The sequence below is a fragment of the Panthera pardus genome, unplaced genomic scaffold (assembly GCF_024362965.1).
Source record: "Panthera pardus isolate Hobbes unplaced genomic scaffold, ASM2436296v1 HiC_scaffold_7, whole genome shotgun sequence".
NCBI classification, from domain to species: domain Eukaryota; kingdom Metazoa; phylum Chordata; class Mammalia; order Carnivora; family Felidae; genus Panthera; species Panthera pardus.
The window spans coordinates 71,443,960-71,459,067 of record NW_026527002.1 but is presented as its reverse complement, the minus strand read 5'-3'; the positions used below and the strand labels follow the sequence as shown (position 1 = coordinate 71,459,067).

The 15,108-nt window shown below is 46.4% G+C and overlaps 1 protein-coding gene across 2 annotated transcripts in view; it reads left to right on the top strand.

The window, feature by feature from the left end:
* ASAP1 (ArfGAP with SH3 domain, ankyrin repeat and PH domain 1) overlaps positions 1-15,108 on the top strand; it is a 346,825-nt gene that overhangs the window by 270,464 nt on the left and 61,253 nt on the right. For both annotated transcript variants that reach the window (XM_053896107.1, XM_053896106.1), the window contains exons 12-13: positions 2,002-2,102; positions 7,528-7,597. In XM_053896107.1, the coding sequence (XP_053752082.1) occupies positions 2,002-2,102; positions 7,528-7,597 (171 nt within the window). The remainder of the gene's footprint in view (positions 1-2,001; positions 2,103-7,527; positions 7,598-15,108) is intronic.

Sequence of the window (15,108 nt, the reverse complement as noted above, 5' to 3'; positions counted from 1 at the left end):
ATGGACACATTGCAGCCTCCTTCAAGAAACCGCGTCACTGCTGTTGGAGGCCGTTGTGGAGGTGCTGGTGGAGGAAGGCCGCACTCGTGGCCCGTCTGATCTGTAGTACAGCCCCGTAGTCCCATCATCCGTCCAGAAAGCCTGAAAGCACCTGTCAGAGAGGACCCGGGAGCCAAGTTACTATGAGTGCAAGGCTGTGGGCCCTGATTAAAAGTAAACATATAGAAGGATTTCAGAAGAGGGTCCTAGACCCCGGTCCACTCTCCAGCCCTCCTGTAGGTGATTGAAATTGTCCCATTAAGATCTTTCAGCCAGAGGGAGTCTGGCCCCTGAAAGACCAAGCAATGACTCACATTAAGAAAATGACGCGAGTTTGTAACCTCTTCAGGGTGAGTCTGTTTGCCCAGTAAAGCATGCATTCAGCACCCAGTTAGCTTCAGGAGGGAGCGGTACAGCATGTGGTTAGTGTATGAACACCCACCTCAGGGACAGGGGTCGTGCCCCACTCCGTGTCCTCAGTGCCTTCCTGTTTAGGTATTCAGGACATGCTTTTGAACACGGAGCTCACCCCATGTGGAGTAGCCTCACAGAGGTGCACCGCCCTAGAGATGTTCCTCAGCTGTTACTAATTTGCATCCACAGAGCACGTACTGTTTGGTCCAAAGGATCCCAGATGCCAGAGAGGCCATCCTGATGGTACCTCATGGTACCTCATACACAGATAGTTCTTCAAGCGTTACTTCTGAACTGGGGGGTTTTATTATGTTCTCTTTGCTTGGAAAACTAAAAGAGAATCCTCCTACAATTTTTGGTTCTTTTTAGGTTTTCTAAAGTAATTTGGGATTCACTGAGGTGTTGGTTCCCCATATGCACACTTTGAAGTTTGTCGGCCATTTTATCTTGGTGAGATGTGTCCTTTCATGCAGGTTTTTTCCGTCTGACTCAAATAACCTGAAGTAAAACAAATATAGGACAAATATAGGACGTTTTATTGTCCCACCACCTGAAGTTTATCATGATTCTGAAGGTGGTATGTGTTCTGGTGTTAATTGTCTTTACGATGGTGTTGTCTCTATATGTGATGAAAAGTGCTTAAATCATGAGCGATGACTATCAATGAAATTAACTATGTTTTCAACTGTTCTGCCTTTTTTCTCTGTTGCCTTTGCCCTTCCTGATCGAAGTCTAGGAGAGTAAGTCAACACTTTCCGTGAGCATGTATTGTCCTACTTCTGTGTCTAAACCCCATGTGCTCATTCTGCAGCTCAAGGTTGTTGGTTTATTTCTTCCATTTTCAGAGTGGAATGGCTGTGTCTGGTCATGCAGTCTTTAGAAACGAGGGGGAAGTAACAGCAGAGTCCTGATATTAGGTCAAGCTGGTTTGCCTCTGTCTTGTTCTGCTGGTCCTGGTCCCCCTCTTTCCACATCATCCACTTTCCGTGGCCAGAGAATCCTCTTTTTTAGTTAAAAGCATGCTTGACAGCTTATTTTACAGAACCCTTGTTAGTTACAAAACCAGAATTTATAACAGTTCCCGATACCTGGCTGAGAAGGTCCTTTTTTATGGTGGGCATTTCAGCAGAATACGTGAAAGAGAAAAGGTGTACACAAGGGAAGAACTCATTCAGGTTGCATGCACTGTGTGAGCCACCTCAGTTTTCCCTGCCTTCCTGTGCTGGCCTTTGCTGCCCGTGTAAACTGGTCTAGTCACAGGACGGTCTGCCCCTCAGTGTGTTGGAAACAGAGCAGGGTTCTGAACTAGAAATAGGAGTCCTGGACCCAGCCTCCGGCTCTGCCTTAGACTTGCCTGTGACTCTGCTGATTGTTTCCCTGCCCGGTTTCCTCTGAAATAAAGGCAAGGACCTGACAGCTCTTTAAAGTTCTGGAATTCTGGAATTCTCTTCGCCCCTGACCAGGGCACAGAGGCCCAGTGGCAGAATAGAGTCAAGGATCTGAGAAGTGTGCCCGGCACTGGTCTGATCTGTGGCTTCTCCTTTCTAGGATTCCCAGAGCCGGCAAGGAGGGTACAGCATGCATCAGCTCCAGGGCAACAAGGAATATGGCAGCGAGAAGAAGGGCTACCTGCTGAAGAAAAGCGACGGGTATGTGGAAGCCCTCCTAGAGGCCCCGGCACCCTTCCTGGGTGCTAGTAACCCAGGAACTCTTTCCCGCCCCCCAAATAGGAAAGCACACTTCAGACTCTCCTAATGCACTCGCTCTAGACCTTTAGCCCACCCGTCTTCCTCAGCTGATAGAGCCTACTGTCTTTAGAAGAAGCATTCATTGTCCCGTGGTCCCTAAGTGTCACCTGTGCCTCGTGACATCGCCATTTTAGGAAGGCAGGGACCGAGTGGCTTGCGGACTTCATGCTCGCCCACCTCTCTGCTTTTATCCATCGCCCTTTTCTCTCCTGGAGTGCCCACCTGGCCGCCCGAACCCCAACCCTGAGAGTCACCCCTGACCCCTCTCCTTCTCTTACGTCACAGCCAGTATAACTATAACTACGAGCTCTTCTGCTCGTATCAAGACCTCATGCGTTTCTTGCCATCTCTGCTGCCCTGCCCTTGGAGGAGCCACTACTGTCTCCTGAGCTATTTTAGTCCCTGGCTAACCGGCCTGTGGCCCCTCCCTCTTCTCCACTGCGTCTCTGCACAGCACTTAAGAGTAGCCTTTAAACAAGCACATCAAGTCACTTCCATGCTTGAAATGCATGGAGGGTCTCACCTCTGCCTTTGTCTCCAGCCCAGTCTGGTGCCATTCTCTCCCCACGCCCGGCCACGCTGGCCTCCTTTCCATCGCTTGAGTGGCGATTCTTCTTCACAATAAGTACATAAGTAGAACCGTAATTATTCACTTATACTAACTGCTTTTCTTTTTGAAAGAAAGGTTCTTCTTTTCTGATTGCTTGTGGATATGCACTCCTTGATTTTTATCTAAGACAATCACATTTTTTTATTTGTTTGTTGAAATTTCAACCATTCCTTCTGTAAATTATAATCCTAAATTTCTGATCACTGTCGCTTTTGCTTATTGTTCTACTCAGGCATCCAATGAATGTCTTTTGGGAGTTCTAGTATATATATGTCAAACACTGTTAGAGACGTTTGGGAATATAACATTGAACAAGAAAAGTAAGAAAGGGGGCACCTGGGCGGTAAGGCATCTGACTTCGGCTCAGGTCATGATCTCACAGTTCAAGTTTGAGCCCCGCATTGGGCTCTCTGCTGTCAACACAGAGCCCACTTCTCTCCCTGCCCCTACCCTGCTCTCTCTCTCTCACACACACACACACACACACACACACACACACACACTCTCTCTCTCTCTCTCTCTCTCTCTCTCTCTGTTTCAAAAATAGACATTAAAAAAGGTAACAAAGTCTTTAGCCTCCTAGAGCCTACATTCTAAGTTAGGAGACAGACGATAAAGAAGGAAGCATATGGAAGGTCAGATGGTAACAAGTGCTATGGAGAAAGATAAAGCAAGGCAGGGCCTGGACGTGTGTAGGGGTGGCCTTACAGTCATACAAGGTGGTCAGGGAAGACTTCGTGAAGAGATGCTTGAGCAAAGACTTGAAGGAAGTAAGGGGATCATCTCTGCAGAGATCTGGGGGAAGGAAGCGTGCTTCCTATTGTGATACACACAGGAGTTCGGCATAGCAAGGACAGAGGAGCTGGGGGTCACAGCAGACAAGGTTAGAGGGGGCAGGACACCAAGCCAGGAGGGCTGTGGAAGCCACTGAGTGAAAATGGGAGTCATTTGGAGGGTTTTAGCAGAGGAATGCCAAACTCTGACTCGTTTGAAAGGCTCTCTGGCTGCCGGGCTGAGCACGGCTGTGTAGGATCTAAGAGCGGAAGCAGGAGGCCAGGTCAGAGATGATGGGAATCAAGGGAACAGCCACAGAGGGGGAAGAAGGGGTCAAAGTCTGGATGGTGGGGGTAGGGCCACCAGGATTTGCGGATACGGCTGTAAAGAAAGAAAAACATCCCAGCACGTAGCGCAACACCTGGCCCTTTGTAGAAAGTCAGTGAATGTTGACTATTAAATCTTGCAAAATTTAAAAGAAGAAAAGACACACTAGTTACTCAAATCACAGTTTTAAGCTGGGCTCTTCTTAACAGACACAGTGATCACATTGTAGCCCCAACGCCATGGTATCTAGTGGACATAAATGAATTAATCCTGTAGTTTTAACACTACTTGCCTAAAGGCACGAGGGTTTTCTTGACATGAGGATTGCCTGTTTCTAAGTGAGATGGTTAATTTCTACCGGTTGAGAAAGGTCAGCAGAGTCTTTGCGTAGGTATCATTTGGTTTAAACCCTGAAATGTTCAGGGGAAGCATCCCCACGTGAGCGTGTGCTGTGTGCCTGTCGGACACGACCAGGTGCCTGTCATTCACCTCATTTGACACCTGTAAGTAAGGCAGCTCCTTCAGAGAGGTGAAGTAATTTGACTGAGATCCTACAGCCAGTAAGTACAGGAGCCAACTTCTAACATGGGTTGTCTGAGTTAATGCTGGGGTATATACCCCTTCATCTTTCAGAGGGGGCATCGCCGCTGTTGATCGCCCTTGGGATACACAGGGTATCAGCTGTCATCCACTCACACACCTGGCTCCTCTATTCTTCTGGTCTGTTCTTCCTTCATGCACTCATTTCACACACATTTATTAAGCACTCTGGTGCCTCAGGCAGTCAGCTAGGTGCCAGAAGGTAAACAGTACACAAGAGGTGGGCCAGCTTCCCATAATTGCACAGGGTGCAGGGGTAAATAATGGTAACCCAGAGTGGCCTGTCAGTGCTGTCTGTGGAAGAGGAAAGAACTGTAGTGCTTGTACATGAAGGCAGACTCACTTGCTAACAGTGACTACTGATGGGTCATGTGATTTTCTCCAAAGGATCATTTGCTTTAGTAACTTCTGACTCCAGTTCTGGAACACTCCTTGTTACTTACAAGATTGTTATACAATTTAAAAAACACTTTAATTTTTTTTAAAGTAATTTTAAAACTTTATGATCCAAAGGCATTTGTTGAGAGGCAAAGGAATAGCTGTTCTACGTATATTTTGTCAGAATAGTCCTACAGGATGGGCATTATCATATTCATGACACAGATTAAGGTAAGTCCCCGAGAGGACAGTAACGTGAGTGGAGTCCCATGGCTGGTGGATGATGGTGCTGACATTGAAGCCCAAGTAATTGAGCCTCAGAATTGGAGCTAGTTTAGTGATACTAGACCACCTTCTAATAGAAAATTCCTTTTCTGGAATTCTGAGGTTTGGGCATGGTGTAACTGGTATTCTGTATGGTGCTGTCTGGAAAGATGGTAAAAGTCCATGGTATGTCCATTCAGGAGCTTCGCAGACAAGCATCCTTAAAGCTTTCCATACAGGAAGGGGAAAGCATGGGCATAGAGGCCATTCCATAGAAATCTCAGGAATAAAAGCTCTCACAGTATTCACAGAGATGGACAAGGGATTGACTTGATTTTGCCCCCCTTTGGTGACCTGGAGCACCGCCTGGTCAATTTCTTTTAGCCAGAAAGATGAATGCTTTTATGTCACTTTCCCTGGCTTTATTACTAATGCAAAAAAAATCAATTTTGTGTTTGGTTTTGTATTTCCTTAATATACATTAAGAAAAACTAATGAATAAAGATTTTACTAAATAAAATGAGTAAACCGAGGCAGGACAGTTTCTTCACAGTTGACTATTTGTTAGGTTGGTTGGGTGATATTTTAAAACGTTTTGGTAAAGAAGGATGATGCCTGTTTGGGCTTCGTGAGTCCAGGGAATACGTCGCCTGACTCAGCAGGCTTTTACGAGGGTCAGGTTGGGATGCCAGACTAGTGACAGCACTGACTACCTTAACCGAATGCAGGTATGACCGTGTGACAGATGTCACCTCTCGTTGGCCCTTCCCCTAGTCGGTGACGTAGCCATAATCTGAGGGCAGTTTCTCAATCAGGAGTTCTGCATTTACCCCCTGAAGATACTGGCACTCTGAGCACAGTGTGTTCAATTTACTTGTGGTCAGATGGTGTCAGATGATTTCCCTCTGTGAAGCATGCTTCAGACTAAACCATGCCTCTCTAGTAGTTACACACACAACAAGACAACATTATCTGTCTTCGGAGTTGGTTTTAAATTCATATTGTGGCAGGTTTCTTAAGAGGCCTCATGTAAGAAGGAAAAGGAAACACATGATGATATTATTTTAAATGCCAGGAGAAGCTACAGTTCCCTCCTCTGATGTTGTCTGTTTCCATGACAACCGAAGGCCAGAGAAGCCTCGTCTTCCCCGGAGAATCCCGGTTCCCTGTAGGTTTCCGTTTCCTCATGGGACTGCTTTTCACTAGTGCGTCCGTACCTGCCCGCACATGTGCACATCGCCACCCAGAGCCTCACCGATACCTGGAGCATCACCGAAAACAAAAACTTCCAACATGGAATGAGTTCTGTTTGGCTTTTTCTGAGGAGAGGTGTCCGCCTTCCCAAAGGAGAGGCGTACAAGTTACCAAAAATGTTCATCCATGACCCTGAGTTCCTTTCTCTAGATCCTGAGGTGGCCCCGCCCCCACTCCTCCTTACCTGGCAGATGTATTCAGTTACTTCTCTTAGTTTCTTTAGATTTCATTTTAATTACAGAACCAATAGATTAAAACAGCCTTCTTGTGGAAGATTCACAGATACAGTTAAAAACTCTTTAGCACAACCCCTAGTACAGTTCTGGGCCTCCTTCCCAGACAGGAATACTTCTGTCAGTATCATGTGCCTCTTTCCAGGCCTTCTTCTGTATGTTTGTACATGTATTTATGTACCCTGAGAAAACTTAGGGTCCCATTTTATATGTGATATTTTTAAAAAATGTTAACATTACTAGATGATACCTGAATTACTTTAAAACAGCTGGGTTTTTCAATCAATAGTATGTTTTAGAAATGTATGTCAGCACAGACATAGTTACTTGATCGTCTTAAACTCCTGCATAATACTCTATAATATGAAAATACCTATAATGCATTTATTCATTCTTCTGTTAGATTTCTGTCATTTCCCACTTTGCCATCAAAAACAGTCCTGTAGGGACACCTGGGTGGCTCAGCCGGTTGAATGTCCGACTTCAACTCAGGTCATGATCTCATGGTTCATGAGTTCAAGTCCCAGCTGTGCTGACAGCTCAGAGCCTGGAGCCTGCTTCAGGTTCTCTGCCCCTCCATGCTCATGCTCGCGCTCTCTCTCTCTCTCTGTCTCTCTCTCTCTCTCTCTCAAAAACAAATAAACATGGGGAAAAAAAATTTTAAAAACAGTGCTATAATGAGCGTCCTTATATATGCCTCCTAGTCTGAATTACCTTCCACCTGGGATAATAAAAGGGGTGATAATGTTTTCTGGGTTTCGTGGGTTTTGGTTTGGGGTGGTTTTGTTGTTACGATTTTTAACGATCGTCATACATAACACGACATAATTGCATGTCACAGAGTGAACCAGCTACCTTATCGGGTTGTGTCTGACTTGCTCTTCAGGCTCCGGAAAGTGTGGCAGAGGAGGAAGTGTGCAGTCAAGAACGGGATCCTGACCATCTCACACGCCACGGTAAGTGCACCTGGTGATTTACCGTGTTGCACCTGCGAGGCCTTTCGGCCATGTGGACTAGGAAGCAAAAACATGATGGACCCAGCACTGAAATCCACCCACCCCCACCCGCTATGCGTAATGTGTGGATTAGGGTCAGACAGCGTGGGATGCTCGTTTACCGCAGGAATGGGTCTCGTCTTGTCCTGTGGTGGCCTGCCTCGTTCTCCTGCCCCTCTAGAACATCCCATGCCGTTTCCCACAATATTCTTTCATTTCATAATCTTATCTTTGGGGAAATCTCACTGGTGGTTCTAAAAAACCTAAAGTTTTCTGAATTATAAAGACGACAGAGGGTGTTCTTTGCATGAAATAATAATTAGGAAATGAAATAACATGCGTACAATATGTTCAGTCTTTTTCTTGTTACTATTTAAATCACTCAGAAAGCCCCCATTATGGTAAAGGGCTAAAATGTATATAAATAAAACTGAAATCATAAGATTGCCTTGCTGTGGCTCCCCTTTCTTTAGGAATAAAGGCAATTCAGTGGCAAGTAGAAAGTAACTAAGCTATTAACGCTTCTATTCTGTTTTCTCTCCAGATTGTTGGCAGTTACATATGCATATATATTGCATACTTACAGTTGATACTTACATTCTAGCTGGAACTTTTGTTTGGTATCACCCATTTTCAACTGAAAGTCTTGTACTGGCAGAATTAATACACTGTCAAAAAAGGTTCAGTCTTAGCGCTAGTCAGGACACGCACCGTAAAATAAGTAATTACTGTTTGGCCCTTTTAAAACTAGCAAGAAATGGCTTCTTACCCTTAAAGATGCAAAGGTTATAGTGGCAGATGTGTCAAGTGGAACTGGAAACCGCACAGTAGACCAAGAGTCTTTACGAAGGCACGCGCAGTCGCACCCGGCAATCCCAGCTTGGAGAGAAGCTCGGGTAAATTTCAGTATCCTGTGCCAATGAGGCCTTCGAGTTTATGATAAGCCGTTAATTGGTAACAGGATGGTAAAAATGAGGGATGAGCCATTTGTTACATTGGCAAGTTTTCGTTATTCACAGTTGAGATTAGATTGTCCTCTGATGAGCAAGAAGTACCACTTAATAAGCATTTCTTCCTGCCAGACACTTCATAAAATTTATTTCACTCAATCCCTTCTACAACCCATGTGGTAACCTGCCCTTCGTTTTTGCAGATGAAGAAACTAAAGTACAGAGACGCCCAGTGACTTGGCTAGTAGCGGGCACAGTTGGGAATGATGCCCCTTCCACTCTGCCTCTCTTCCTGCAGAAGCCCATCATCCTACTAGACTCTTTACTTCCCCAAGGCACTTACCAGGTCCTAGTCATCTTTCTTCAGCCCCACCCCCTCCTCAGACCTCGGTACACACAAGGTAGTCACTACAAACCTGTGGCCAAACCCTTCCTGCTGGAAGATTCCATACGTCTGTCTTAACGGTTATTGGCCTTTATGGAACTTGAGCAATTCTATCATCTCTGTCCTTTGTCCCTTGCAGAACCCTTGCAGGGTGATTCTTCAGAGGCCCTCAGCTTCCCTCAGTCCAACTGAGATTTTTGACCTATCATGCCAGCTGTGACAAGCCATCCACCTGATACGGGAAATCCTACAGGTGGACTTAGATCAGTTAGTTATCGCTAAAGCTGTCTAACAATTCGTTTCTTTGGTAACGTTTCATGAAGCTTCTACTCCACTCCAGGTGCTGGAGTAGGCCCCAGATGAGATAACTTTGACCTGTTCATATTTAATCCCACGCAGTTGCTTTATGAAACAGTTCTGATGGTCACGAGAATGTTAGTTACCACTAAGTAAGTAAGCACTTACCATGAGCCAAGTTGTAGAAGGTGCTTCCCCTGTGTCACCATATGTGATTGTTGCCACAACCCACCAGATAGATGCTGTCATTAAGGGGCTAAGAAATCAGCCTGTGTCACACCTGACGAATGCTGGGATTTCAGTCTTGAAGCCTCTGTGAGTGCTTAATGGTGTTTGCTGGCCACACAGGGGCCCACTCTGCTCATTATGTTGGTGATTAAAATACTTGGGGGGCTGTGTGTCAGAAGAATGATCCAAGATCAGAAACACTGACGGGAATAGATGACATTTATTGAGTATTCTCTGTGGCTTGTGCATTCGTTGTTCTGAGCACATTACCAGAACCTATTTTATGTAGCTTCTGTTGCTCCTGTTTGATAGACAACGAAACAGTCTCCGTTCTAGGCCTATGTTTCTCTCTGTGAAAGCAAAGATCGCCACCATCTGACTTTTCAAAAGCATTTCTGTCACCACCACCATCACCATCATGGCGGCTAATGTTTTCGAATGTTCACCATTTGCTGGGCATTCACCAGCACCTTAACGCGTTGTAACATTTAACCCTCACAACCTAAGTTACGGATGATGTCACCTTCACTATTCAGATGGGGGGGCTGGGGCTCAGAAAAGTTCACTTACACGTCACATAGCTCACACATGGCACAGCCGGGATCTGGTATAGGTTGGAACTCTGCTCGTACACATTCCCACACCCCTCAAAATGTGAATTCCCCTCACCTGCAACCCCACTTCCTCCCCAGCATGGGATCCCAGGTTGGGCCATCACGGACATAGTCAGCCCTGAACCAGGAGTGCCTGGGAGTCTGTGTGTGGGAGAAGCACGTTGCCTGTTCGTGCAGGCTGGAATTCTTTGATGGCCCGAAGCATGGCACGAATCCTGAGAAGCGATTCATTCATAAGGGCAGTCAACACGGACGGCCCTTCACTTTTGTGATAAGGTTTGGCGTCTCCTGGGCCAGTATCCTGACTCTTGGGGAGCCACAGGGTTGACCTGTCTCTGGGCGAGTTCCGAAGGTATCCAGGGTGGTCTTTTCAGACCTTACCACCTGCAGCAGCTGTGACAGCAGCTAGAACCTTATGACCGGGGAGGTGTTTGAGTGCAGCTCTGTGCCCTAGGGTTGGAGGCTGAGGGCAGCAGTTGCCCGGGTGGGATTGTGCCTGCTCTTCCCTCCGCTTTCCCGAGCCGGGTTGTGGCTGATTATTGTCTGATTTTATGAGCTGAGGTGGGTCCGAGTGGTGAGACTCTGAGATGGATCTAGTTTGTGAGCAGAAACAAAAACCAGAAGAATATCCTTCGGGTGAACTGCACTACAGTGAAAGTCTCTGACCACTTGACCTTACGGGAATCAGGAGTTTTTAGTGAGGGATGTGCTACGTGTACCCTCGCTTTCCCCTCCTCCTCCCTCGGATTCATCTGGCTATGTGACGGCCTCAGAAAGCCTTTTCACAAGTGATATTATGACCTGATCGTGTCCCACCTACTGGGCTTTCTTAAGAGCCTGCCGGGGGAGGCAGCGCAGTGTGAGGAAACCGAGCAGTGGATGGAGTGAGTCCGTGGCACTGCTCACTGGTGGTCCTGTGACCTCGGACAGTTTGCTAAAAATAAAAATCACTTCTCTTCCACCCTCCCTTTCTTGTTCTTGCCAAACACGTAGCTGTGGCCAAGCCAACTGTGTCAGTGCTTTCTTAAGGCTCTAATCAACAGCAAATATCACATCAGCTACATTGTGTAGTGGCCGTGAGAAAGCACTGTGGCATCTGTCAGATCTGAGTCCTTTACTGTGTGACCTTGAGGAAATGATAGTGAAGATTAAATGTGATAATGTGCTCCGTGGGGGCATTCAGTTAGCAGGAATCGTTCCTGTCAGCATCACCTCGCCGGGTGTCCTGGCAATTCTGTCTGTCGGCAGGCAGGCTCTCCTGCTGCGAGCATTGGAAACTGTGGGTCCACCTCTCCTGCGCCCAGAGCAGCCGGGGGGGGGGGGGGGCGGCAGGGGAGTGGGTTCCTCCACCTCACTTCAGATTCCCTCCCACCGATTGGTGTTACTCTCTTGCCTGCTTTTCACTGGCTTTGGGCGACACGTTTTTGCCGCCAGTTACATCACTTGTAGTCCCATCCCTGCTCCTCCTACAGAAAGGCCACTTCTCCTGACTTTGCAAACACTGCTGATGACTTACAATCCAGTTGAAAACGAAGGCCAGCAGTTTCCTTGGGGAAACATGTGGGATTGAGTCATCTTTGGAAAAGTGGACAGAACAACCTTTGTTAGAAAACGTGGAGGCTTTGTTTGGGACCTCTGAGCACGTGGGAATTTCACTGCTTGAAGGCCCCCAGTCGGTGTCACTTACCCACGTGACCCAGCAGAGGGTCGCGTATGCACTTAGATTGATGAGCCATGGACTGTTGGATTGACCATTCGAGAATGATCTGTTCTGGGGGCCAGTCATCTCCCTAGCTTACTATTAAGGAAGAAATGCATTTTTGGGGGTGCCTGCAAAGGGGGCAGCCAGCCCTACAGGAGCTCATCTGCAAATTCGTTGCTTTTCTTGTATCTGTTCAAAGACATACTTTTTTTTTATTTACTACTCAAAGTAGTACATCACTATGGGAATCAGATTCACTGAGAATCTCTGAATTTGTTATTACAGTAATATGTATGGATAGTGGCTTCCATTTATGGGCCATCTAGTATGTTTTGAGCAAAGTATAAAATGCTTGTGGTATTTCAAAATACCAATTCTAAGAAATCTATCACAAACATTTCAGTCAGCCTCAAAGCTTAAGGATAAAGGACTTTATATCCAGCCACAAAACTATTATACATAAACTTCTATATCTTTGAGTTGTTTTCTTATCCTTTTTACTTTAAGCAGTTTAGTATATAATTTAAAAAGCTATCAAAGAATATGTAAGAATTATAGTTGGAGTATGACTTTATTGTAATAATCCTAAAACATTAATTGCAAAAGTGTAAGAAGTTTGACTTCTCCAAAGTCCTTACTTGGTGGATTTATTAACCTCAGTGTCACATACAGCTCAGATCCTGGGTTGAAACAAGAAAGGTGATTGCCGTTTATTGATCACTTAGAGCATGCCAGGCTAGCTATACAACATAGATGCCACCATCTTCACTTTTCTTTGGTCTGGAAAGTTCTTAGGAGGTGGAAACTATGTCTTACCTTTGATCTCCCGGTACCCAGCACACTGCCTGACATACAGGTAGTGTTCACTGAATACTTTTGGGTGAAACCGCAGTTTATAGAAGAAGAAACAAAGACTCTGGAAGATTAAATCCCATGCCTAGAATTAGCCATTTGTAAACAGCTGGACCAGTTTTCAAACCCTGAAGCCTCTGCTCTTCCTACTATATGAATCGGCCTTTTCTCAGATGCCAGCTTGTTGTTAGGCCTTTGAAAGTGGCTTCAGTAATAGTTCTTTGGAGAAAGAAACCCCTCGTCGAATCATCATAGGGCCTTAGAGTAGACAAGTCCGGGTTTCCTGGAAGGAGGAAATGGGGAGTCTTGATATTAAAGATACGACAAAGCGTCTGTGAATTTGTCTGGATCTGAAAACTGATTTCTTTTAAATCTCAATTTTTCAAATGCCTGCAGATGCTCTTAACGATTAACACCCTAACAAGTCACTAAGTTTATCGTCACTTTTTCTCAATCAGCCAACACTAAAAGTATTTTCATAAACTATCACACAGATGTTCACTAAGAAGGTTTGGCATTTTACTCAAAGAGCCTGAGAAACCAGTGGGACTGGACCAGGCTGAGCCTCTTGAGAAGGTGCTCGGTAGGCTGAACTTTTTAAAAGGGGTGGGGGGGGGGCGGCACCTGGGTGGCTCAGTCGGTTGAGCATCTGACTTCAGCTCAGGTCATGGTCTCACAGTTCATGAGTTTGAGCCTCGCGTTGGGCTCTGTGCTAACAAACAGCTCAGAGCCTGGAGCCTGCTTCAGATCTGTATCTCTCTCTCTCCGCCTCCCCTGCTCATGCTGTGCCTCTCTGTCTCTCAAAAATAAATGTTAAAAGGGGTGGGGATCAGGAGCACAACCTTCTGAGGCACCCTGCACTGAAATACCCTTCCAGCAACTTACCACGTGTGGCTTTTGTTACTGCACCTAACTTTACTCCTCATCTGTGAAATAGGGTAATAACGGTACGCGTCCTCCGGTGTTGACAGAATTCAAGGAGCAGATGCATTTAAAGCTTTGTGGCACGTGGACCACACTGGACGTTTCATAAACTTAGCGGTTACTGTCACCATCTCGGGGAGCTGAGGTGGGTCACAGCATTGGATCCTGGAGCTACTCTGCCTGGGTTCGAATTCCAGGGGACACTGAATCCCTATGAGGCTTCCCCCGTCTAAATGAAATGGGGCTATTAACAGTCCCTAATTCGTAGGTGGGTGTAAAGATTAAACTGGAACAGGTTGTGGGGCAGAATTAGTGCTCAAAAAAAGTCAGTTATTATTATTGCTATTACTGCTCTTCCCTAATGTGTTACCACCTCCATTGGAAACTGATTTACTGGAATTTTTCTTTTTTCTTTTTGTATTGCTACTTCCTTACTTCTCAAGATGCTTTGTGAACCAAGTTCAGGTACCTGTCCTCTTCACCCTGTCAGAGGTTAACAGCACCTCTGGCACCTCCAGGGCAGCGTCACCAAAGCCTAAGAATTTGATGTCTGTCTCCCTGCTTTGGGCTTTGAGGATACACAGACAGTTCCCAGGGACTGTTGTTTATCAGTCCACTCCAAAGCCCGAAGGGGCTGCGTTCGTTCGGCTGCCAGGGGGTTGGCAGGTGCACCAGAAGGCCATCAGGAGGCACAAGGCAGTCTGCACAGCAGATCGCCCGCCCCCTTCCTTGCTGCGGATTTAACAACGGGTCTCTGTGATCGGCCCTTATGGCCTCCTGAGGCTATGCTGGATTCCACCAGATTCCATGTATTGTCCCCACCGCAAGAAGAGAGTATTTTCCTTTCTCCAAGAGATTAGAAGCAACGACGACTTGTCAAAGGACAAACTTGGGAGCCCATGAGACCCGGCCTCAAACCCCTGAACGATCCGTAGGACCTTGGATACGTGACATAAGCCTTTGGAGCCTCCATTTTCTCCAGTGTAAAATGGGAATGTTTGGCTCATTAAACTGTTGCGCTGATTCCAAGCAGCCATTGGGCCGGATGCTAGAGGACCGAGGATGAACTAGCCGGCCGCGCCCTCTCGGAGCTTGCAGTGACCCAGGGCTCAGAGCTCTAAGAAGTGAGCAGCATGCTGGGGTAGAAAATGAAGGGGAGCTGCCTTCGTGTGGCCAGGGAAGGCTTTTCTGAGCAGTTAGTGGTAAAACTAGGGAGGAGCAGTCCCAGCAGAGGGAAGAGGGCAGTCCACAGTCCCGAGGCCAGGAAGCACGTTCAGGGAACCCGAGATGAGCCAGTGGAGTGGCACCGCTTTCCCTACCCTGTTTGAAGAGTCTTTTGGAGGCTTAAGTAACACATTCTTTGAAAGTTGTTGCCATCTGTATATTCAGGTACTAACAAAAAGAGCATTCGAGAACAAACTTAAAAACTACAGTTGATGTAGCAGAAGTTCCAGTTAAGCAAGAACCATGAAAAAACGTGTAACGACATCTTGAACCACTTACTATTTTAATCCTCTTTT